Genomic DNA, 23543 nt, shown 5'->3' on the forward strand with positions numbered 1-23543 from the left:
ACAATTACTAATTTAATGTTAATATTGAAAAATAGAATGTTAATTTGCTGATGGTTTCTCTACTTTTACCACCTTTAATCATTAATTAAATCCAATAGAGTTATATATTTACTCTTACGAATCTGTCCATATGCAATCAAAGAATATTGACAGCCCTCATGTAGAAAATTTATCTAAAGGGCAAGGCAATAGTAACATCAAAAAGAGAAACATTAAAATATGTATGTAATTTCCAACCCAAATTTCAGCATCTATAGAAATTTTATGTTTCTGTGAATTTGTATATTCTTGTGTGTGTTGTTCTCATGAGATGGTTTATATGATTTATCATATTCTCTAAGGCAGTGTTGCTCAAAATGTCCCTGGACCGGCAACACAGAATTGCTTGGGAGCTTGTTGGAAACACAATTTCTCAGGCCCCTATCACAGACCTACTGAAAAAATGTCTAGGGGTGAGGCCCAAGGAAACTGTTTTCTAACAAGTTCTCCATATGATTTTTAGATACGCAGAAATTTAAGAAGCACTGGTATAAAAGATCAGTGACCATTAACTTTACACTGCTTTAATTCTATATGACATTCTTTCAGCAAAATGTTTAGTTTGGATTGCTCTTACTTTATTGGAATGAAGGGAAATTTCCAGCCAAAACACACAACCAGTAGTGCATTGGCCTCCTACCCCTGAGAGTACCTTATGTCTCCAATGCAGACTGTGTGAACATTTCCTAATGATGGTAGTGGTGGATAATGGCATACAAAATGTACACTTTCCAAAGCAATTTTAAAAGTGACCTTAAACAATATGAAAAGAATGGTGATAAATCTCTGAAGAATATTTTTGAAAGAGAAAACAATTACATAGCCCAGTTTTCAAACCTGCTTTCAGCAGTGTATGCATTAAGGAAATGCCAGGGGTCTCAGCAGCCAAGTCAAAACAGTAATCCATCAAAGATAACAGGTGGGGTGAGAACAGAGCTGGTGTTAACCAGTGCAGAACAGGAAACTTCAGTGAAGTTTTATGGAGTGAGATTAGCACCCCTACTCCAACACCTGCTTGCTATTCCTCCCTATAATACTGTGGACCCAAAACTCAAAAGAATTAATCTAAATGACCCGTGACAAAATTCTGAAACAAACTCTTCTCAAGTAATCTCAGGAAAAATACCTAGCTCTTACCCCATTCAATTAGTGTCTTATTGTCTGCCAAGCAGTGATGGTTAGAAAGGATTGATCATCTACTATTGCTGATGGATTGGCTAGTTACTAACACATGTACTTTGTTCATGTACACATATACATGTACAGATAAAAAATGACCTACTTTCAGAATACTTTACAGAAGTGATGTGATTATAAAGATTCAGCACCCTATTGGTGATTTTAACTGGGCATGTTTTTACCACCTCCCCTGAAAACACCAAAACGTAGCTGCTTCTCTAGCTACATGCCATAGACTGGGAGATGCTTGTTTTTAGCATACAAAGTCATTGTCTTTGACTGCTTTCAGTAACACATTTTTATGAGTGCTTTCACTTTCACTCGTTGAGATTATATGTGTATATATTCAAAAGATGAATATGTCAAATAAATCTGCATAGGTCATTAGCTAATACCACGAGGCTTTTAATCATTTTAAATCATAAGTGAACATAAAAAGATGTTGCTAAATAAGTTAAGATATTAAATAATAACAGTTCTACATCTGAAGTAGCTTGAGTTTTCTCCAAAGTGATATAAACAAAAAATACGTTCTTTGTAACAGTGGACTCCACTTCATATACTGTGCATCATTACTTTTCAGTTACTGGCAGATCTTGAAAATAGCTCCATGTTTACTGGTGATCTTGAGTGTCAGAAACTCCTGATAGAAGCTATGAAGTATCATCTCTTACCTGAAAGAAGACCCATGATGCAAAGCCCTCGCACAAAGCCTAGAAAATCAACTGTGGGGGCGCTTTATGCTGTGGGAGGCATGGATGCTCTGAAAGGTAACAGAAACAAATTAATTAATTTAGAAAGTATCATTCAAAAAAGAAGATATATTCTCAACACCCTCCAAATGATGAGGGTGGTATTAAAGCCATATTTAAATGTGTGCATCTAAAACTAACTTTCATAAACAGGGTACTTTATGTAAATTTGTAACCTTTTTTCATACCTTATCGGGTATAACCCTTTAATTAGTATTGGCTAAACTCTTAATAGGTACTATTGTGACAGAAATTTTTAAATTTGAGTATTTACTTTGCAATATAAGATATTTTCAGGGAAACCTTATTTAAAGTTTATCATAAATGGAAGGGATGAGGTCCTCCAAATATGATTTTGACAGAAATAGAAGAGTGGCCTCTAACTCCTTGCTGTCAATTTCTTGTTAGATGCTCAAAGGCCAGTTAAAAAGAATCTTGACATGTTGATAACAACATCAACAATTCAAACCCGGGATAAAGTAATGATTTTACATAAGAATTTTATCAAATAGAATAAGGAACAGTTTCTGAAGCCATCATCTTTACCCAGAACCCTTCTTATAACCTATTCTTCTATAGTGCTACCTTTCTACACTTAATTTCTGTCTGTAGACTCATGAGGCCAAAACAATGAGGCAAAGATTTTGTAATTTAGAGTTGGCTGTGTAGGAAATAAAACCGACCCACTTTAAATTTGTCAGATCTCGCATGTAAATGTCATTTGACATCTGTAGAAAATGATACAAAAGTCAAAAGTTTTGTGCTACTAAAATGGATTCATTTTTTATATTTTTATGTACAATTGGAAATTGGAAGACAATATAGGAGATATGCCAATTAATCATAAAACTATAAAACAACAGCTTGCAAATGCAATTATTTCCAAAGTAGTCAAGTAACTTCACAAAACTAGTGTTCTTCAGAAAATAACACACAATGCAATATATAGATGATTATTTTAGAATTGTACACTTGAAACCTATATAATTTTACTAACCAATGCCATCCCAATAAACATAATAATTTTAAAAAAATGAATAAAAAAATACAGAAAATAAAACTAAGTATAGCAAAAACATTAAGGGGGTAACATTTATCTATAAAAATTAGTATTACATTTTAAAAATGTACCAGTTCAAATCTCACAAAACTATAAAAAATAATTTCTATATTATACGCCTTTTCTTACAGTCTGTTGTTTCACTTAACATTTTTAAAAATACAGTTTGAACATTCACCTTTTGATGTCTAGGAAATACAGTACTTCCTCAGTCTTTAATTTCCTCTCTGACTCATACAATTGACTTGGAATTAGTTGCTAAATATAGATATCACACAGGTGGCTTGGGTTACCTCTAAATCCTACCATGCATATCAAAAGAATCATCAGAAATTTGTTTGAGTGAGCACAGAGTAAAAGTTTAAAAACTGTCAAATGGTAAACTTTGGGCTTTTGTACATACAAGGTATTCAGTAACTTTCCATTTATTAAACATGAAGAATTCTGAGAAACAGTATAACAAGGGACAAATTAAGGCTAATGTAGTCAGTTTTAGATTATTTTAAAAATAGAGGAAATGACTAAATCAGATATATTCAAACTACAGGAACTATCGTGTTCCTAACAATACTACAGAGTTTGGTTGGTTGTGTTCCCTCCTAAAATAAATCATAAATGAGGTATGAATAGGAGCTTAGAAATGAATTGAGAAACAATATTTTCAATGTTTCAGGGAAGAAGGTGAATTTAAACAGAAAAATTACAAAGCGGGACCTAAGGAGAGATAAGTTTTAAAAAGTCTGTGTTCCCATCAAATATAGAGTTGTCATAGTAACTTAGCTAGAGGATTTCCATTTTGATTAGTTGGAGCAATAGTGAAGGTGGGCAAGTGGGCTGAAGATAGCTTCAGAATTCAACATACAGAACTACTAGTCATATATGTTCATAGGTGCAAATAAGAGATATGGAGTAAATATATCTACTATATTTAATCTAATGCCCAGAAGAAAAATTGCCCTGGCCTACAGCTGCATGTAGCTTTGTAAGATTTTCTGACTAATTACTTCACTATTAATATCATTTTCATAATCTTAATAATTAGTTCAGCATAGCCTTCATTTCCTAGTTTAAATCAGCTCTTTGGTAAATTCCACTAATGAAGAATTTGAAATAAAAAGTTAAAACAGGAAGGAGAGGATAGAAAGACAGATTTTGGAAAATTGGAATGAGGGAGTGGAAAGATACAAAAACATTCAGAGAAAATTGGCTGGTTGACAGAGTGAAAATAGCTGTGACTTTTTTTGTATATATTGCACTTTTAACAGTATCATCCAGAGATATTTCGTGTAGAAAAGATACTCTGCTAGGTGGTGTCATTTGACCTCTCATCAAGCTATTAGTTAAAAGAGCAATTGCTGATCTGTAAATCATAATTTAGTGAAATCCACATTATCAGTAAAAGATGCAGGGATTAAAGAGGTAGAGTAAATCAGTACCTGTGTATTCACAAGCTTTTATTATGAAAATTCAAACTCTTGAGACAGAAATACTTATAGTGTACTATTCACTGGAAAATATTTAAAATTAGAGAAAAGAAAGAAACACTGTTTCCACTAATTCAATATACACAGAAAAATTTTCAGAAGCAGCCATAGATAGTATATATACTCTGCTTAAATTTGGACTTGATATTACCCCACACCACAGATTTATAATTGGCCAGTGGATATGCCAGATGTTAACTATATTTTCACTGTAACTAATGGATTATATTTTCTCCACAAAACTTCCAGTAGAAGAGCAAAACTGAAAACTGTTTTTTTTTTATTCTTATGGTTGACTTTGTAAAATTGGGATGAAATTTCCTAAATATGTTATTAGCTGTCTTAGTGTGAAATAATTCTTTCATTTCCTATCTTGGTTTTTAATCAGAAACTTCCCTATTGTGCAAAATTAAATTCTACTATATGATAGCAGCTATGATGAATGACTGGTAAAAAGCATCGCCTACAGAAGTGATAATTTACTACGCTATGGTGACAGTACACTACAGTAGTAAACTCGATATTTCAATAATTAAGTAGAAAATGAACTTTTATTGACACATAAAGGAGACAGTACCTCAGAATTACATTTTTAATTCTAATAAGCAATAATTGTATTCTTAATTATAATCCTTTGTGTTACCATCATGAAAGTTGTACAACAAAGGCCCATTTAAAAGGAATTTATATTCCTGTTCCTTGAGTCATTTGTATTTTATTTTGTTTTTGTTTTATTTATTTGTTTTGGCTTTTTTTTTTTAGTTTCAGGTGCACAAAACAATGTAATAGTTAGACATTTATCATTTATATCCATCACACTGTGTCAACCCCACTTCACCCATCCACTATCCCTCTGACATCACACACAGCCATTATATTTCCACTGTCTCTATTCCTAATGCTGTACTCCGCTTCTTAAAACTATATGCATAACATACACACACACACACACACACACACACACTCACACAAACACACATGCATAATATATATATACAATATACATACACATGTAAACTTGTGGTTGACATTCATTATTGTTCAGCTTCAGCTTCAGGTGTACAGTGCAGTGATCCGGCATCTACATCATCCCTGAGGTGATCTCCCTAATGAGACAAGTGTCTATCAGATACCCTACAAAATCTTTACAACATTATTGATTACATTCCCCAAATTAACTGTCGTAACCCCGTGGCAATCTTGTGGTTACCGACTGTGCTTTCTAATCCCCTCACCTTCCCCCTTGTCCCCACCCGCCCTCTCATCTAGCAAACCTCAGTTTTTCCTCTATGTCTCTGAAACTGTATCTGATTAGTTCATTCATTTATTCTTTTCTTTAAATTCTACATATCAGTGAGATCATATGGTATTTGTCTTTCTCTGTCTGAATAATTTCACTTAACATAATGTTCTCTAGGTCCATCCATGCTGTTGCAAATGGTAAGATTTCTTTCTTCTTTATGGCTGTGTAATACTCCATTCTATACATGTACCACAGCTTCTTAATCCAGTCGTCTACCGATGGGCATTTCGGCTGTTTCCATGTCTTGGCTATTGTGTATAGTGCTGCAATAAACATAGGGGTGCATACATTTTTTTTAATTAGAGTTTTGGATTTCTCTGGATAGATACCTAGGAGTGGAATTGCTGGATCATAAGGTAGCTCCATTTTCAGATTTTTGAGATACCTCCATACTGTTTTCCATAGTGGCTGCACCAATCTGCAATCCCACCAGCAGTGCACACGGGTTCCCTTTTCTCCACATCCTCACCAGCACTTGTTTTTTGTTGATTTATTGATGATAGCCATTTTGACAGGGGAGAGGTGGTATCCCATTGTGGTTTTTATTTGCATTTCTCTGATGGTTAGTCAGATTGAGGATTTTTTCATATGTCCGTTTGCCATCTGCATGTTCTTTTTAGAAAAATGTCGCTTCATGTCCTCTGCCCATTTTTTAATTGGGTTGTTTGTTTTTTTGGAGTTGAATTCAGTGACTTATTTTTATAAATTTGGGATATTAACCCTTTATCGGATATATCATTTATCACTGGCAAATATCTTTTTCCATTCAGTAGGATCCCTTTTTGTTTTATTGATGGTCTCCTTTGCTGTGAAAAAACTTTTTAGTTTGATGTAATCCCACATGTTTATTTTTCCTCTTATTTCCCTTGCCTGAGGGGATATATCAGTAAAAATCTTACTCCGGGAATGTCTGTAAAGTGTCTTCCTATATTTTCTTCTAGGAGTTTTATGGTTTCAGACCTTACATTTAAGTCTTTAAGCCATTTTGAATTTATTTTTGTATATGGTGTAAGGAGATAATCCAGCTTTATTTTTTTGCATGTGTCTGTCGAGGTTTCCCAGCACCATTTATTGAATAGACTGTCTTTACCCCACCATAAATTCTTGCTTCCATTGTCATAGATTAAATGGACATATAGGCATGGACTTATTTCTGGACTCTCTATTCTGTTGTATTGATCTATGTGTCTGTTTTTATGCCACTATCATGCTGTTTTGATTACTGTAGCCTTGTAGTATAATTTGATGTCAGGTATCGTTATACCTCCCACTTTGTTCTTATTTATCAAGATTGCTGAGGCTATCTGGGGTCTTTTATGGTCCCATATAAATTTTAGGCTTATATGTTCTATTTCTGTGAAAAAAACATCATTGGTAGTTTGATAGGAATTGCATTGAATATGTATATTGCCTTAGGCACTATGGACATTTTAACTATATTAATTCTTCCTATCCAGGAACATGGTACGTGTTTTCATCTATTTGTATCTTCTTTAATATCTTTCTTCATTCAGTGTCTTATAATTTTCTGAGAACAGATCTTTTAATTCTTTGGTGAAATTCATTCCCATCTATTTTATAGTCGTTGAAGCAATTATAATGGGATTGTTTTTTTTAATTTCTCCTTCTGATGTTTTATTATTGATATATACAAATGCAACTGATTTCTGAATATTAATTTTGTTTTTTTTTTTTCTTTCTTTTTTTTTTTTATTAATTAGTTTCAGGTGCACAAGACAAAGCAAAACTTAGACATTTATCATTTATATCCCTCACACTGTGTGAACCCCCCTCCCCCCATCCACTATCCCTCTGTACGTTCCCAAAACCTCTCACCTTCCCCTTATCCCCACCCCCCTGCCCATCTAGCAACCCTCAGTTTTTCCTCCATGTTTCCAAAACTGTTTCTGATTAGTTCATTCACTTATTCTTTTCTTTAGATTCCACATATAAGTGAGATCATATGGTATTTGTCTTTCTCTTTCTGACTTATTTCACTTAACATAATGTTCTCTAGGTCCATCCATGTTGTTGCAAATGGTAAGATTTCTTTCTTCTTTATGGCTGCGTAATACTCCATTGTATAAATGTACCACAGTTTCTTAATCCAGTCATCTACTGATGGGCATTTCGGTTGTTTCCAGGTCTTGGCTATTGTATATAGTGCTGCAATAAACATAGGAGTGCATAAAGATTTTTGAATTGGAGTTTTGGATTTCTCCGGATAGATACCTAGGAGTGGGATTGCTGGATCATAAGGTAGTTCCATTTTCAGATTTTTGAGATATCTCCAAACTGTTTTCCATAGTGGCTGCACCAATCTGCATTCCCACCAACAGTGCACCAGCGTTCCCTTTTCTCCGCATCCACGCCAGCACTTGTTGTTTGTTGATTTATTGATGATAGCCATCCTGACTGGGGTGAGGTGGTATCTCATTGTGGTTTTTATTTGCATTTCTCTAATGGTTAGTGAGGTTGAACATTTCTTCATATGTCTGTTTGCCATCTGTGTGTCCTTTTTAGAAAAATGTCTCTTCATGTCCTCTGCCCATTTTTTAATTGGGTTGTTTGTTTTTTTGGAGTTGAGTTGAGTGAGTTTTTATAAATTTGTGATATTAACCCTTATCAGATATATCATTGGCAAATATCTTTTCCCAATCAGTAGGATCCCTTTTTGTTTTATTGATGGTTTCCTTTGCTGTGAAAAAGCTTTTTAGTTTGATGTAATCCCACATGTTTATTTTTCCTCTTACTTCCCTCGCGAGGATATATCAGTAAAAATCTTACTCCGGGTAATGTCTGTGAAGTTTCTTCCTATATTTTCTTCTAGGAATTTTATGGTTTCAGATCTTACATTTAAATCTTTAAGCCATTTTGAATTTATTTTTGTATGTGGTGTAAGGAGGTGATCCAGCTTCATCTTTTTGCATGTGTCTGTCCAAGTTTCCCAGCACCATTTATTGAATAGACTGTCTTTACCCCACCGTACATTCTTGCTTCCATTGTCATAGATTAAATGGCCATATAGGCATGGATTTATTTCTGGACTCTCTATTCTGTTCCATTGATCTATGGGTCTGTTTTTATGCCAGTACCATGCTGTTTTGATTACTGTAGCCTTGTAGTATAATTTGAAGTCAGGTATTGTTATAAGACTGGCTTTGTTCTTATTTCTCAAGATTGTTGAAGATATCCGGGGTCTTTTGTTATCCCATATAAATTTTAGGATTATATGTTCTATTTCTGTGAAAAATGTCGTTGGTAGTTTGATAGGAATTGCGTTGAATATATATATTGCCTTAGGCAGTATGGACATTTTAACTATATTAATTCTTCCTATCCATGAACATGGTATGTGTTTCCATCTATTTGTATCTTCTTTCATTTCTTTCTTCAGTGTCTTATAATTTTCTGAGTACAGATCTTTTACTTCTTTGGTTAAATTTATTCCCAGGTATTTTATAGTCTTTGGAGCAATTGTAAATGGAATTGCTTTTTAATTTCTCCTTCTGATGTTTTATTATTGGTATATACAAATGCAACTGATTTCTGAATATTAATTTTGTATCCTGCTACTTTACTAAATTCATCTATCAGCTCTAATAGTTTCTTGGTGGAGTCTTTAGGGTTCTCTAAATATAGTATCATATCATCTGCATATAATGACAGTTTTACTTCCTCCTTACCGATTTGGATGCCTTTTATTTCTTTTTCTTGTCTGATTGCTGTGGCTAGAACTTCCAGCACTATGTTGAATAGAAGTGGAGAAAGTGGGCAGCCTTGCCTTGTTCCTGATTTTAAGGGGAATGGTTTTAGTTTTTCCCCATTGAGTATGATGTTAGCTGTGGGTCTATCATATATGGCCTTTATTATGTTGAGATATGATCCCTCTATTCCCACTTTCTTAAGGGTTTTTATCATGAATGGCTGCTGAATTTTATCAAATGCTTTTTCTGCGTCAATTGATATGATCATATGATTTTTATTTTTCATTTTGTTAATGTGGTGTATCACATTAATTGATTTACGGATGTTGAACCACCCTTGCATCCTTGCATACCAGGGATGAATCCCACTTGATCATGGTGTATAATCTTTTTAATATATTGCTGAATTCTGTTTGCTAGTATTTTGTTGAGGATTTTTGCATCTATGTTCATTAGCGATATCGGCCTGTAGTTTTCTTTTTTTGTGGTGTCTTTGTCTGATTTTGGGATCAGGGTGATAGTGGCTTCGTAAAAAGTGTTTGGGAGTCTTCCTCCTCTGGATTTTTGGAAGAGTTTGAGGAGAATAGGTGACAATTCTTTTTGAACGCTCTGTAAAATTCACCTGTAAAGCCATCTGGTCCAGGGCTTTTGTTTGTTGGGAGATTGTTGATTACTGATTCAATTTCCTTGGTGGTAATCAGTCTATTCAGGTTTTCTGTCTCCTCTTGAGTTAGCCTTGGGAGGTTGTATGCATCTAGGAAATTGTCCATTTCTTCCAGGTTGTCAAATTTGTTGGCATACAGTTGCTCATAGAAATTTCTTAGGATTTTTGTATCTCTGCAGTGTCTGTTGTCACTTCTCCTCTTTCATTACTGATTTTATTAATTTGGGTCCTCTCTCTTTTTTTAATGAGTCTGGCTAAAGGTTTGTCAATTTTGTTTATCTTCTCTAAGAACCAACTCTTGGATTCATTGATCTTTTGTATTGTTTTTCTGGTTTCTATTTCATTTATTTCCGCTCTGATCTTTATTATCTCCTTCCTTGTACTCCCTTTGGGCTTATTTTGTTGTTCTTTTCCAGATCCCTTAAGTGTGAAGATAAACTGTTGATTAGTGATGTTTCTTGTTTCTTTAGGTAGGCCTGCAGTGCTATGAACTTCCCTCTTAGGACTGCTTTCGCTGCATCCCATAGATTTTGGGTCGTTGTATTTTCATTTTCGTTTGTCTCGAGATATCTTTTGATTTCTTCCTTGATCTCCTGTTTGACCCATTCATTGTTTAGTAACATATTATTCAGCCTCCATGAATTTGTGTGTCTTCCAGTCTTTTTCCTGTAGTTCATTTCTAATTTCATAGCACTGTGGTCAGAGAAGACAATTGGTATGATTTCAATTTTCTTAAATTTATCCAGACTTGCTTTGTGGCCTAACATATGGTCTATCTTGGAGAATGTTCCATGTGCGCTTGAGAAGAACGTGTATTCTGCAGCATTGGGGTGGAATGCTCTGAAAATATCGGTTAAATCCAAGTGGTCCAATGTGTCATTTAAGGCTGTTGTTTCCATATTGATTTTCTGTCTGGAAGACCTGTCCCTTGTTGTCAGAGGTGTGTTGAAGTCCCCTACTATGATAGTGTTACTGTTGATCTCCATCTTTATGTCAGTCAATATCTGTTTTATATATTTAGGTGCTCCTATGTTGGGTGCATAGATGTTTACTAGGGTTATATCCTCTTGTCGAATTGATCCCTTTATTATTATATAGTGTCCATCTTTGTCTTTTAATATTTTCTTCATTTTAAAGTCTATTTTGTCAGAGATAAGTATTGCAACTCCAGCTTTTTCTCATTTCCATTTGCATGGAATATCTTACTCCAACCCTTCACTTTTAGCCTGTGTGTGTCTTTTGATCTGAGGTGAGTCTCTTGTATACAGCATATACAAGGGTCTTGCTTTCTTATCCATTCAGCCACCCTATGTCTCTTGATTGGAGCATTTAAACCATTTACATTTAAAGTGATTATTGATAAGTACATAGTTATTGCCATTTTTAAATTTGTGGATAAGTTGTTTTCATCTTTCTTCTATTTACAGAAGTCCTTTTAGTATTTCTTGCAATGCTGGCTTGGTGGTAATGAATTCCTTTAGCTTATTCTTTTCTGGGAAGCTCTTTATCTCCCGTCAATTTTAAATGATAGCCTTGCTGGATAAAGCAACCTAGGTTGTAGGCCTTTGTTTTCCATCACTTTGAGTATCTCCTGCCACTCCCTCCTGGCCTTCAATGTTTCTGCAGAAAAGTCATTTGATAGTCTTATGGGAGTTCCCTTGTATGTAACCCTCTGTCTTTCTCTTGCTGCTTTTAGGATTCTCTCTTTGTCTTTAATCTTTGCCATTTTAACTATAATGTGTCTTGGAGTGGACCTGTTTGGGTTTATCCTGGTTGGAACTCTCTGCACTTCCTGGACTTGTATGTTGGTTTCCTTCATCAGGTTAGGGAAATTTTCAGACATTATTACTTCAAATATGTTCTCAATCCCTTGTTTCTTCTCTTCACCTTCTGGTATTCCTATGATGCGCATGTTGTTGCGCTTGATGTTATCCCATAGGTCTCTTAAACCATCTTCATTGTTTTTTATTCTTTTTTCTTTCTGTTGTTCTGTTTGGGTGATCTCTGCTAACTTGTCTTCTAAGTCGCTGATTCGATCCTCTGCTTCATCTAACCTGCTGTTAATTCCTTCAAGTGAGTTCTTTATTTCGGTAACTGTGTTCTTTAGTTCTAACTGGTTGTTCATTATGATTTCTACATCCTTCTTGATGTCCTCTCTAAGTTCCTTAAACATTCTTATCATCAGAATTCTGAACTCTGTCTCTGACAGTTTGGTTACCTCTGCTTCATTTAGTTCCATTTCTGAAGGTTTCTTCTGTTCTTTTATTTGGGATATGTTTCTTTGTTTCCTCATTCTGGCTGACTCTCTGTGTTTGCTTCGATGTATTAGATAGGTGCCCTGGAGTTCTTAGTTCTTGCTGGATTAGTATATAATAAATGTCCTTTATATTTGACTTGCACTACTTCGTTCTCCTCCCCTGCGTGTGCTCTAAAAGTGACTCTTGTGTTGTGTATATTGTCCTGTTAAAGAAGATCCTTAATTGCTTTTCGCTTGTGAGTAGGTGGAGTTAACTCCTAGGCTGACTAGTTGTGAGACTTGGCTTTGCCCACGCAGGGTATTCTGCTGCGTGAGGATTGACCGCTTAGATGTGGTTTGCCCTTTGGCCTCTATGTGCCTGTAAAGAATCCCCTCTGAGTGTGTCACTTGTAGGTCAAACCCGGTAGTACTCTGGCTTGGCCTGGAGTTGGCCGCTGGGTATGTTGAATCTTGTGCCTCTTAAGCTGGGCACTGGTAGGGCAATTATAGAACAAAGCAAATCACCAAGCACAACAATAACAACAAGGAAAAAGTCAAATACATTCACATGTAAAAAAACAATCGACAACCCCCACTCGACATAGGCAAGGATGTCAGAAATATAAAGACAAATCAAAACAGAACAAAAAAAAACAGCGCCAGTTGTGGCTTAAGCCCACCAAGTAATCTCCAGGTTGTTCTCAGCTATAGCACAGAGTCCCCACTCGACACAGGCAAAGATGTCAAAAATATAAAGACAAATCAAAACAGAACAAAACAAGCAAACAAACAAACAAACAAACAAAAACCACAGTGCCAGTTGTGGCTTAAGCCCACCAAGTGATCTCCAGGTTGTTCTCTGCTATAGCATAGAGTCCCCACTCGACACAGGCAAAGATGTCAAAAATATAAAGACAAATCAGCACAGAACAAAAAACAAACAAACAAACAAAAAACAAACAAACAAAAAACAAACAAACAAAAAACACAGCGCCAGTTGTGGCTTAAGCCCACCAAGTAATCTCCAAGTTGTTCTCTGCTGTAGCACAGAATCACCACTCAACACAGGCAAAGATGTCAAAAATATAAAGACAAATCAACACAGAACAAAAACAAACAAACAAACAAAAAACAAACAAACAAACAAACAAAAAACACAGCGCCAGTTGTGGCTTAAGCCCACCAAATAATCTCCAAGTTGTTCTCTGCTGTAGCACAGAATCCCCACTCGACACAGGCAAAGATGTCAAAAATATAAAGACAAATCAAAACAGAAAGAAAAGGAAAAAAAAAAAAAAAAAAAAAAAACAGCGCCAGTTGTGGCTTAAGCCCACCAAGTAATCCCCTGCGTATTGTGCAGGTAGAGCCGGTCACCTGATGCCCAGAGTGACTCTGAGGCTGCAGCTTTAGATGCGTGGGGCTGAGGGGTCTGGACAGTAGGTTTTACAAAGTCAGTGCAGTTTCTGCCCTTGCCGGCACATATGCACACCGAGAATAGCACCACCAGCCCTGTGTCCAGCTCTCCTGAGTCTTAGGGCACCTCTTCCCTGTGTGTGTGTGTGGCCGGCAGGGAATTCCTCCCTGAATATTAATTTTGTATCCTGCTACTTTCATCTATCAGCTCTAATAGTTTCTTGGTGGACTCTTTAGGGTTCTCTATATATAGTATCATATCATCTGCATATAATGACAATTTTACTTCCTGCTTACCAATTTGGATGCCTTTCATTTCTTTTTCTTGTCTGATTGCTGTGGCTAGAACTTCCAGCACTATGTTGAATAGAAGTGGAGAAAGTGGGCAACCTTGTCTTGTTCCTGATCTTAAGGGGAATGGTTTTAGCTTTTCTCCATTGAGTATGATGTTAGCTGTGGGTTTATCATATATGGCCTTTATTATGTGGATATATGATCCCTCTATTCACTTCTTAAGGGTTTTTATTATAAATGGCTGCTGGATTTTGTCAAATGCTTTTTCTGCGTCTATTGATATGATCATATGATTTTTATTTTTCGTTTTGTTAATGTGGTGTATCACATTAATTGATTTGTGGATGTTGAACCACCCTTGCATACCATAGATGAATACCACTTGATCATGGTGTAGGATCTTTTTATTGTATTGCTGAATTTTGTTCGCTAATATTTTGTTGAGGATTTTTGCATCTATGTTCATTAGAGATATCGGCCTGTAGTTTTCTTTTTTTGTAGTGTCTTTGTCTGATTTTGGGGTCAGGGTGATAGTGGCCCCGTAAAAAGTGTTTGGGAGCCTTCCCTCCTTCTGGATTTTTGAGAAGAGCTTGAGGAGAATAGGTGATAATTGTTTTTTAAACGTTTTGTAAAATTCACCGTAAAGCCATCTGGTCCACGGCTTTTGTTTGTTGGAAGATTGTTGATTACTGATTCAATTTCCCTGGTGGTAATCAGTCTATTCAGGTTTTTTGTTTCTTCTTGAGTTAGCCTTGGAAAGTTGATTCTAGAAAATTACCCATTTCTTCCAGATTGTCAAATTTGTTGGCATATAGTTGCTCATAGTAATTTCTTAAATTTTTTTGTATTTCTGTGGTGTCTGTTATCACTTCTCCTCTTTCATTTCTGATTTTATTAAGTTGGGTGCTCTCTCTCTCTCTCTCTCTCTCTCTCTCTCTCTCTCTTTGATGAGTATGGCTAAAGTTTTATCAATTTTGTTTATCTTCTCTAAAAACCAACTCTTGGATTCATTGATCTTTTATATTGTTTTTCTGGTTTCTATTTCATTTATTTCCATTCTGATCTTTATTATCTCCTTCCTTGTACTCTCTTTGGGCTTATTTTGCTCTTCTTTATCCAGTTCCCTTAAATGTGAAGATAAACTGTTGATTAGCGATTTTTCTTATTTCTTTAGGTAGGCCTGCAGTGCTATGAGTTTCCCTCTTAGGACTGCTTTCGCGGCATCCCATAGATTTTGGGTCGTTGTGTTCTCATTTTCGTTTGTTTCTAGATATCTTTTGATTCCTTCCTTGATCTCATGGTTTACCCATTCATTATTTAGTAAAATGTTATTCAGCCTCCATGAATTGGTGTGTCTTCCAGTTTTTTTCTTGTAGTTGATTTCTAATTTCATAGCACTGTAGTCAGAGAAGACAATTGGTATGATTTCAATTTTCTTAAATTTATCAAGACTTGTTTTGTGGCGTAACATATGGTCTAGCTTGGAAAATGTTCCATGCGTGCTTGAGAAGAATGTGTATTCTGCAGCTTTGTGGTGAAATGCTCTGAAAATATCTCAACAGAGGCAAAAATATCAAAGATATAAAAACAAAAAAACAGTGCCTGTCTTGGCTTAAGCCCACCAAGTAATCTTCAGGCTGTCCTCTTCTGTACCAAAGAGTCCTCTGTGTATTGTGCAGGCAGAGTCGGTCACCTGGTGCCCAGAGTGACCTTGGGACTGCAGATTTAGATGAGTGGGGCTAAGGGGTCTGGATGGTAGTTTCTACAAAGTCAGTGCAGTTTCTGCTCTTGCCTGCACATATGCGCACTGAGAGTAGCACCACCAGCCCTGTGCCCAGTTCTCCTGAGTCTTAGGACACTTGTACCGTGTGTGTGTGTGTGTGTGTGTGTGTGTGTGTGTGTGTGTGGTGGGTGGGAGACTTCTGAGCTGCTGAAAGCCCAGAGCTGCATCTGCCACCTACTGCTTATCCCTGGGAGTGTCTCCGCAGTTGTAATTGCCCTGCCCTAAGCAGGCCAGAAAGGGTGGGGGTTCTCGATGGAGGGGTCTTCTCGCTCCCAGACCAGCAGTGTCACACTCTTCCCAGCCTTTTCCCTGGGTCACAGCTGCAAGCTGGGTCTTCCCAGAGCCTGTGCACTAAGCCTTCTCTGTAATCTGACACTACTCCTCAGTTCATGGGCCAGCCTGAGTCTCTTGAAGGGCAGGGGTAGGATTGGGAGAGTGGGGGGAGGGGCCCAAGTATGGAGTTTACATCCTTTGTCCAACCTACGGCCCCGCTAGAGGTCTCAGCTGAGGTTACTGCCTCAAATGCTGGAGGTGCTGCTCTCTCGGCAGGAGAGATCAGCTGTGGGACGCAGGGAAAGAGCCCACCTCCTGGTTTTTGTGGTCTCTGTTCTGTCCTGGGACCCGCTGCATCTCCTCAGTTGCAGATGTGGGCCACGTCTCCACTCCGCTTCCTTCCCTCTTCCCCTGCTCGCCCAATTTGCCCACCGTCAAGTAATCCTCCTAGGAGTCTCTTAGCTGTTCTGTGTGATGAGCAGAGAGTCCTTTGATGGGTTATAGGTGTTCTGTTTGTTGTAATCTCCAAATGAGAATTCAGGAAATCTGCCTCGCTGCCACCATTCCTATGACGTCCCCCTCATCATTTGTGTTTTAAATCAACATACGCAGATACCCACACCAAACTGAATAAAATAAAGGGACATAAATTATTAATAATATACTGAATAGTCATAGGTCATTAAAGCCCCAATGGATGTGTAGACAGGCAGTAATAGAATCCAAAATAAGTTTTTGTCATAAAATATGGTGTTCGATACTCGTTAGTACTACCAGTAGCATAGTATAGCCAAAGTATCCATTATGAGTGTATAAGCCATACACATTAAATAAACTATTTTATTCCAATTCTTCCATTTGGATCCAGGAGTGGTAAAATATTACTCGCACTTGTCTGCCAGGTTGGAGAGTCATCTGTACTATTTAGTATAATTTGAGTTGCAAGCACTGATTCTATTCTATAAATCATAGGTACATAAATATAATGTGAGTGATGCCAATTAAAATTTTCATACAAGTGGCTTTTACTACTGTTCAATACTCCTTCAACAGGTACCACTACAATCGAAAAATATGACCTCAGGACCAACAGCTGGCTACATATTGGCACCATGAGTGGCCGTAGGCTTCAGTTTGGAGTTGCAGTTATTGATAATAAGCTCTATGTCGTGGGAGGAAGAGATGGTTTAAAAACTTTGAATACTGTAGAATGTTTTAATCCAGTTGGCAAAATGTGGACTGTGATGCCTCCCATGTCAACGCATAGGCACGGCTTAGGTAAGAGCTTAATGTTACATAGTTTCTAAAGAATATATAGTTAGTAGAGCTATTTATAAATGAAATTCACTGCATATTATTGGGATTTAGCCAAAGCTAAATTAGTCAGAATGTCTAATCTAACTAATTAGTTAGATTAGTCAGAATGTCTCCAAAATCCTGAAGCAAATGGTAAACACCTTTGAAACTGTTTTCTTGTTTCAGATGCCATACTTGTTAAACCTGCCTCTCTTCCACTGGTAGCTAAAACAAGTACCATGTTAGGAAGGATGAAAACTTTTAGAAGGAATACACTACTGAGGAACATAAAAGAACAACAGAGAGTTTTCTTCTAAGTTCAATTTACAGGAAAGAGCACTTGATGATTGAGAGACATTGTGTTTCTAGTTAGATGAATTATGTACTTTCCTAGAAGAGGCAAATCTGTATTTCAGCAAAAGTCTTATTATGCAGGTCCAAGGCAAGGGTATTTAGGAGAAAAAAAGAAGAAGAAAAAAACACTTTGGTTGAGAGCAGCTCTAAGTTATATGGAAGCCAGAGGTTCCAAAGAAGTTTAAGAAAGATGGAGTGGAGATTTCTGGAACATTGGGGAACTTTAATTCTCCCAGATATTTGTCAGAGTCCATATTTATTCATGCTAGACTCAATGCATAGTTTTGAGTTTGTTCAACAAAACACAGAATAATTGTCTTTTTTATTTTCTTTATTTTGTTTTGTTTTGTTTTTTTAAGAATTGACTTTTACACATCTAAAATGTGGTAGATCCAAGTCTGGTATTGTTTGCCCCAGATTATCTGATAAATTCTCTATGTCAAATTGTAGACTATGTAATTATATTCAGCTCAACTGCACCACTGTGGTTCCAAGACACAGCTTAGAAAACATACCTTACAAAGAAGTCAGAGCAAGTTTTTAAATTTACTGATGAGGTAGAGGTGATGAGGGTATAGAGGCCCACTGAGATGGCAAAAAAGGTGAGGAGGGGATAGCCAATTATGTGTATTCCCAGAGCAGATAAGAAGCAGTTAGAAAGAAGATATTTATAGTATCTAATAGAACAAATTTCTAATTAAACCTCAAAAAACCCTGTCTATGTAATTATCTGATGGGAACCTTTTTTAAATCCTTATAATAAAGAGCAGGGATTAAAAAGAACTACCACAGTTGGCCTACAATTCTAAGATTTATCTAAGATTCAGTGTCATAGCTCATTTACCTGTTACATTCAAAAAATGGCATTGAGATTATGCCAGAAAAAGAGTCAGCCTCTCTTTTCTACCATATCCCTAGAAATGTTGTGTTCCACTACCTCCTTTGACTTCAGTATTACAACAATGATACCCTTCCATGATAAATTAACTATGCCTGAAAATTTCCTATGGTTAAAAGACTTCATTTAGTTTTATATTTAGATCAGTAAGTTATGTATGTGCACACAAAATCATTTAAGAAACAAAACCAAATTTTTAAGCAGTTAATTGCTCACAAAATTAAACAGTAGCCATTATATACGTTATACCTACATGAGCCCTCATGTGATATTTATCCTTTAGGTGTAGCCACCCTTGAAGGACCAATGTATGCTGTTGGTGGTCATGATGGATGGAGTTATCTAAATACTGTAGAAAGATGGGACCCTGAGGGACGTCAGTGGAATTACGTGGCCAGTATGTCAACTCCTAGAAGCACAGTTGGTGTTGTTGCATTAAACAACAAGTGAGTAAACCCAAAGATGCATGGTCTTTGTTCCTAGGCCATGTGTTACAGCTGGTGATGTGATCCATCAATCAATCAATATTCCCAACAATCAGGACATCCTAGTTATCAGTAATAAAAGGACTTTGTTTGGAACCTCCCCTTCATTATGATGGAAATACTTGTCTAAAATGAATCTTTAATTAAATATTCTATAGTCTCTTGCTATTCAAGTGTAGTCCTGGGACCAGGAGCATCAGCATTACCTGAGATTTATTTAGAAATGCTGAATCCTAGCCCCACCCTAGACCTCCTGAATCAGGATAAGCATTTTAATAAAATGACTTGTGCGCACATTAAATTTGAGAAGGGCTTTTCTAGACAAACAAGTTCCAGTTTTACCTGTAATAAGCTGCTACTACTCTTTGCATTATATGTGATTCTTGACTTATCAAAACTTTGACCTACCTTCGTAATAGGACAATCATTTTTGTTCTTTACCACACACTGTTTAGTGTTCGCAACTCTAGAATTACCTGTAGTCCTGTCTTTCTCAATCTTTCCGTCTTCCTGATCACGTACCTGTAAGAGCAAGCTAATATACTAAAATCCAATGATGTTAGAGGTTGCTAAGAGCTTGACTTGTTATTCCTTCCAGTTAATCGTATGCTTTCTGACAAGGGACCTTCGGAGTCCCTACCAACATATGGGAGGGACTTGAATGATGACAAATTCAGACACCAGGATATGGCAGGAGACAGCTTTGTGTGTATGTACTGACTATGTATCAAGCTGATACCTCATCACATAAATGGGCTCAGCAGAAATTTCAACACAGATGGGTTATAGAACTTTATGCAAAGGAAAACAAGTAGGAAATGTCTATAGTTAAGAGGAGACCCTGGCTTACAGTGTCTTAGAGCTTAAAATATTGCTAAATCTGACTATCTCTGACCTGACCTGAATGATATCAGGTGAAGCAATAACAATCTCTTGTGTATTACAGAACAGCTTGTAATAATCAAATTCGACTATTTTAATTTTGTTTTGCTGACTTGTATTGTTCAAAACTGAGCATGAATGGCAGTTTTAGACATATGGTTTAGTAAATGTCTATCTTCATTGATGCAGAATGAAATTTAAATTAGATTAAAATATTGCTCATTGAAAGAATTAGTATTTTAAAGTTTATGGGAGAAATGTCATAGCCAATATATCTTCCTAGGAAAAAATCTGGTTTCTGTGTTCTATTCTATTCCCTTAGTTATTTATTAAATTAAAGTATTCCTAGTGACAAATGTATTTTATTTTTACTAAATAAAGTAGTTCATAAAAACAATGGGGATTCTAATGCTAAGAAATTGAACCTAGCTAAAATTGTAAGGTTTTTGGAGTTGGTCTTTAAAAACATCCTACCTTTTTTTTTAAATGTCCAGCTTTTATTGAGGTATAATTGACAAACATTGCCAATGTTTTTGATACCTCCCTTACTTCTGTGTACTTAATTTTCTATGGAATCTTTTAATCTATTAATGTTAAAGTAACTTTCACAAAAATGGTGAAGCAGGGAGGTTTGGGGTAGGTAGAACTTCACAAGTGCCTTCAAGTAACTATCCATTCGCAAACTCAGGCTGCCTGCTACAAAATACTAAGGGAGTAGAATATATAGACTATATAGTCAGAAATTTAAAATACTTTGTGCAACTTTCTTTCTACGCATAATCTGGAAATTATACACACACACACACACACACACACACACACTTCTATCTTTTTTTCTAGGCTGTATGCTATTGGTGGACGTGATGGAAGTTCCTGCCTGAAATCAATGGAATACTTTGACCCACACACTAACAAGTGGAGTCTGTGTGCTCCAATGTCCAAGAGACGTGGAGGTGTGGGAGTTGCAACATACAACGGATTCTTATATGTTGTGGGGGGTCATGATGCCCCTGCTTCTAACCATTGCTCCAGGCTTTCTGACTGTGTGGAAAGGTAAAATGTTTCGATTTATTTATATATGTGTTTATTTGGTTATTTTTTTCAGAAATGAGAACGATTTTTAGGCTGCCAGAAACTAGGCTTCTAAATAAGAGTTAATCCTTTTAGAGCATTAGTTCTTTGTAAAATTGCACACTTACTTTTAGACTCAAAATATTTTGAAGAAATTCTCCTCCTCATGCATTTCAGATCCATCTAAAGAAATATATAAAAATAATATGCTGTTTTATTATTTGATAGTCACCCATAAAATAATGAGACAAAAGGGATCTAATAATAAAGAAATTTTATGCCAAGCTATCACTCCACCTATTCATCAGCTCAAATCAAATTAAATTTACTGTTTCAAAAATAAAATCAGTCCTCAAAGGATGAAGAATTACCACCACAAAATATACAGAAAGAATTTCCTAAGAGATGTGTTAATAATGTTCTGAATGATGACTTTATTGCATTAAGCATTTAATTTACTAAAGGTAACTTCTTTGAATGGCAGACATTCATTTAGATGAATAAAGTATGATGTTTGTTAAAAGAAGTCATATAACTTTATAGTTATACCATTCATGTCCTTCACAATACAAAAAATATACATAATATCAAAATGATATTAACTTAAGAACAAATGACAAACGTACAGTCAATGCGGTTATCAGAATTCAGAAAGCCAACATCAGTATGGGATGGTGTCCTCAAGAGAAATTCATGGAGTACGTAGAATTTGTACTTTGTACTCATAAAAAAGAATGGAGGGGATTTCAGGTGTAAGAAAAAGCACAACCAAAACTATGGATGTAAAGGAGAAAGCTTTGTAGACAAGAGCAGAGACTATATGTTGAAACGTGATTTAGAAGGCCAATTCAAAGCACAATTAAGTACTAGATTGTTGGATAGCCTACATTTTATCTTGTAGGCAAAGGGACAATTAAATTTGGGGGAACTGCCATTATAGTCATTTGGGGGAAATTGATTTAGCAGTGATATATAGGATACATGTAGGAAGAAGAGACTAAAGGAAGAGATATCAATATTCTTCTTCTGAGAAGGATACCACTGAATCATAATGGATAATGCTTTGTTTCTAATTACCTAATAATTGATTTGTGGTAGTTTTAATTTTTTTAAGTTTAATCTTAAGTAACCAGCTCCCTGCTACTCAGTGTATATTTGAAATGCTTTTCCTGAGATCAGTTCTTAAGAGGTGCAAACATATTTTAACATTATGCAAAATGTAAATAAGGTCAAGCAATGCCTCATATATATACTATAGTACAGCCAAACATATGTGACACTGAGATTATCCACAATAGTTCTACTGATAGTTAGCAAGGTAATTACTGACCACCTCTTCATCATGCCAGATTATTTACTTAGTGTGGCAAAATTTCATGACATATAATTTGCCATTTTTACCATTATAAAGAGTACAATCCAGTGGCGTTAAGTACATTCACATTGTTGTGAAAACATCACCATCATTTATCTCCAGAACTTTTTTCATCTCTTCAAACTATTAGGTTGGTGCAAAAGTAATTGCTGTTTTTGCAATTATTTTTAACCTTTTAAACCGCAATTACTTTTGCACCAACCTAATAAAATTCCATACACATTAAATAATAAATCCCCATTCCTCCTTCACTTAAACTACTGGCAACCACCATTTAACTTTTTGTCTATAAATCTGACAATTCTAGGCATGTGATAAAACTGAAGTCATAAGTAGTTATCCTTTGGTGACTGGCTTATGTTACTTAGCACAATTCTTCAAGGTTCATCCATGTTATACCATGTGTCAGAATTCCCTTTCATTTTTAAAGCTGAAGAATATCATATTATATGTATATGCCACGTTTTGTTTTTCCATTCATTCATCAGTGGACAATTAGGTTGCTTCCACCTTTTGGATACTGTGAATAATGCTGCTATAAACATAGTTGTGCAAATGTTTGAAACTCTGTTTTCAATTCTTTTGTGTATACACACAAAAGTGGAATTGCTTTATCATACAGTAACTATAGTTTTACATTTTTGAGGAACCTCCATACTTTTTTTTCCCATTGAGGCTGCGACATTTTTTATTCCCTCCAACAAAACAAGAGTTCCAATTATTGCACATCTTCACCAACACTTGTTATTTTCTGATTTTTGTTTTGTTTTGTTCAGTTTTGTTTTGTTTTGTTCTGTTTTTAATAGCTATCCCAATGAATTTGAAGTGATATCCCCTTGTGGTTGTAATTTGAACTTCCCTAATAATTAGTGACATTGAGCATCTTGACATATGTTATTGGCCATTTGTACATTTGTATATTTTCTTTAAAGAAATGTCTATTCAAGTCTTTTGCTCATTTTTAATTGGGTTTCGTATCTTTTTGTTGTTTTGAG

The 23543-nt window shown here is 35.8% G+C and overlaps 1 protein-coding gene across 1 annotated transcript in view; it reads left to right on the top strand.

Moving 5' to 3' along the window:
• KLHL4 (kelch like family member 4) overlaps nucleotides 1-23543 on the top strand; it is a 118043-nt gene that overhangs the window by 85157 nt on the left and 9343 nt on the right. Inside the window, exons 6-9 of the mRNA XM_074323668.1 lie at nucleotides 1802-1988; nucleotides 17241-17465; nucleotides 19019-19181; nucleotides 20943-21155. Coding sequence (XP_074179769.1) covers nucleotides 1802-1988; nucleotides 17241-17465; nucleotides 19019-19181; nucleotides 20943-21155 — 788 coding nt within the window. The remainder of the gene's footprint in view (nucleotides 1-1801; nucleotides 1989-17240; nucleotides 17466-19018; nucleotides 19182-20942; nucleotides 21156-23543) is intronic.

The sequence above is a fragment of the Rhinolophus sinicus genome, chromosome X, assembly GCF_036562045.2.
Source record: "Rhinolophus sinicus isolate RSC01 chromosome X, ASM3656204v1, whole genome shotgun sequence".
NCBI classification, from domain to species: domain Eukaryota; kingdom Metazoa; phylum Chordata; class Mammalia; order Chiroptera; family Rhinolophidae; genus Rhinolophus; species Rhinolophus sinicus.